The sequence below is a fragment of the Fulmarus glacialis genome, unplaced genomic scaffold (assembly GCF_000690835.1).
Source record: "Fulmarus glacialis isolate BGI_N327 unplaced genomic scaffold, ASM69083v1 scaffold19840, whole genome shotgun sequence".
Lineage (NCBI taxonomy): Eukaryota > Metazoa > Chordata > Aves > Procellariiformes > Procellariidae > Fulmarus > Fulmarus glacialis.
Window position 1 is genome coordinate 1,254 of NW_009187364.1, and position 2,819 is coordinate 4,072.

General features: G+C 58.6%; 1 protein-coding gene across 1 annotated transcript in view; it reads left to right on the forward strand.

Annotated features, from left to right (window-relative positions):
- Position 1: 1 nt before the first annotated feature.
- Positions 2–2,819, forward strand: part of SP1 (Sp1 transcription factor) — a gene marked incomplete at both ends in the record, with an annotated part of 12,853 nt that continues 10,035 nt past the window's right edge. Inside the window, 2 exon segments of the mRNA XM_009574944.1 lie at positions 2–417; positions 419–1,245. Coding sequence (XP_009573239.1) covers positions 2–417; positions 419–1,245 — 1,243 coding nt within the window.

Below are 2,819 nucleotides of genomic sequence, written 5' to 3' on the forward strand. Positions count from 1 at the left end.
GCCTGTGAGCGCGGGGCAGTACGTGGTCACGACCGCTTCCAACCTGCAGAACCAGCAGGTGCTCACGGGCCTGCCGGGCGTTATCCCAAATATCCAGTACCAGGTCATTCCCCAATTCCAAACCATCGATGGGCAGCAGCTCCAGTTTGCCACCACCCCTGCCCAAGTCAACGTGCAGCAGGATGCCTCTGGTCAGCTCCAGATCATCCCCGGCACGAACCAGCAGATCATAACGAGCCGAGCGGGGACGAGTAACCTCATCGCCATGCCAAACCTGCTGCAGCAGGCCGTCCCCATCCAGGGCGTAGGCTTAGCCAACAACACCCTCTCAGGGCAAACCCAGTACGTGGCCAACGTCCCCGTGGCTCTGAACGGCAACATCACCTTGCTGCCGGTCAACAGCGTGGCCGCCAGCCTCCACCTCTCAGACGGTCACGTTGAGCAGCTCCGGCTCTCCGGACAGCAGCTCCCAGCCGGCCACCTCGGGCGCAGCCATCAGTTCCACCAACACGGCCACGTCTCATGCTAGTTCCGGCGCCTTTTTTACCAACGCCAACAGCTACTCCACCACCACCACCACCAGTAACATGGGCATCATGAATTTTTCCACCAGCGCGACGGTGGGAACCAACGTCCAGGCGCAGACACCCCAGAGGGTCAGCAGCGTCCAGAGCTCGGACTCTCTGCAGAGCCAAGTTTCTGGGGTGGCTTTGCAGCCGGGGCAGCAGAAAGAGGGGGATCAGAGTCAGCAATCGCAGCAGCAGCAGCAGCAGATCCTGATCCAACCTCAGCTAGTCCAAGGAGGGCAGACAATCCAAGCCCTCCAGACCACCCCGCTCTCTGGCCAGACCTTTGCCACTCAAGCCATCTCCCAAGACGCCTTGCAGAACCTGCAGCTCCAAGCTGTCCCCAACTCCGGGCCCATCATCATCCGAACGCCCACGGTGGGTCCCAACGGGCAGGTGAGCTGGCAGACCATCCAGCTCCAAAACCTTCAGGTTCAAAACCCCCAGGCCCAGACAATCACCTTGGCCCCTATGCAGGGAGTGTCGCTGGGGCAGACGGGCAGCACCAGCACCACGCTCACCCCCATCGCCTCCCTCCCCAGCGGCACTGTCACGGTCAACGCTGCCCAGCTCTCCTCCATGCCAGGCCTCCAGACTATTAACCTCAGTGCCTTGGGAGCGTCTGGGATCCAGGTGCATCAGCTGCAAGGGCTGCCGCTTGCCATAGCAAACACTGCCGGTAAGTTGTTTTGTCTCGGTTCCTTTCCGTAGCCGGGCAGAGGAAATCGAAGGCCAAACGATGTTGCCTGGCTGCAACGCAGCTGGCTCCGTGCGCCGTCTGGACTCTGGGGTTCAGGGCGCTGGCACAGCCGTGCCAGGGCTAGAGCTGGGGGTGATGGGTGCCAAACCGAGTTGGCAAGCGGGCTGGTGCTTATGCTGGCCCTGGGAAGGAAGTATTAAGCCTCTGCCGATCGCCAGAAAACACTGAAACTCATTTTGGGGAATTTCTGATCTAATTAACTCTCTTGGGTGGCTGATTACATGAAAAGAAACAGAGGAGATGCCTGTGAATGGGGAAGGAGGGAGATGTGCAGAGAGGAGAGGCAGGGGAAAAGGAAAAAGCTGCGTGTCGCTAAAGGTGAAGCGTGGTTTTGTGCGAGGCCGCTGTCCTGCCCCGACAGCCACCCCGGGGTCTCGGGTCGGGGTTGGGGAGTGGAGCCGAGTCCAGCTCAGCTTCTCGGCTGTGGGAGTCCGCAGAAAGAGTCACAGCCTTAAAAACCTCAGGAATAACTTAAATGCCCTTGCCCTCCCCCTAGAAAACAAACAAACAAAAAGCCCTGGGGAATTTCCTTGCAGGGGCGGAAGAACGGGCTCTTTAAGTATATATTTAGCCTAAAGTTGGGTGCTGGTGTGGGACGCTGTGATCTCATCCTGCCCGCGTTCACGACTGGCGCAGAGCTCCCTGCTCAGTTCCCCCCCGGATCGGTCCCGTCGTCTCCCAAAATCTCCCACCAGCCCAGGGTGGGGGTGTGTGGACGCGGGGTGTGAGCTTGAGGCTGCTCGGCTTCCCTTGGAAATACCGTGCCTGCCTGTACGAGGGGGCCGTAAGCTCCCGCTGTGGAAGAAATCGGTGCCGAAAAGGAGCTCTGCTTGCTTTTCCAGTGTTTTTCTTTTCTTTTTTTTTTTTTTTGTTCTGGCTCCAGCTAAAAAGGCAGTTGCTCGATTTAGTCACAGCTGAGAGGCAGCAAAAAATGTTGCTCAATCTGACTCGTGCTTCCTTCTCGCGAGAGGAGGTGGCTGCTCTCCTGGAGTTGTTTTGCAGCAGTATTTTGGGCTGTTGCTACAGCAGCTTGGCTTGCAGGCGTCCGTGGGTTTATTACAGCCTGCGCCGCAGTCGGGATTAGCCTGATCCTTGGATTTCCCCGAGCGGAGAGACCCGCTTGTGCTAGAGCACGCTAGTTTTCGCACCCAGAGGGGAGCTGGTGGCGCGTCACCTCTTTTATACGTGGAAATGCAGGTGGTGAGGGGTCTCTTTCGTCTTCGCCTGCCTGGGTTTGGTGGGATCCCCTCGCCCTGCAGCCCGGCGGGGCCGCTTGTGTCGAGGCGTGCTTGTTTTGAAGGCGCCGGAGAAACGCATGGGCAACTCCTAGTTCCTGTATTTGTGTCTGGCTCTGCCCTCGGAGGTGGGGCAGGGAGGAACGCTCCAGAGACCACCCATCCAACGCGCTCTCGCTGGGGAGCCGCCGCCTCCTCCTCCTCCTCCTCCTCTTTTTTTTTTTTTTTTTTTTTTCCCTCGCGGCTGTTTTTGCATTA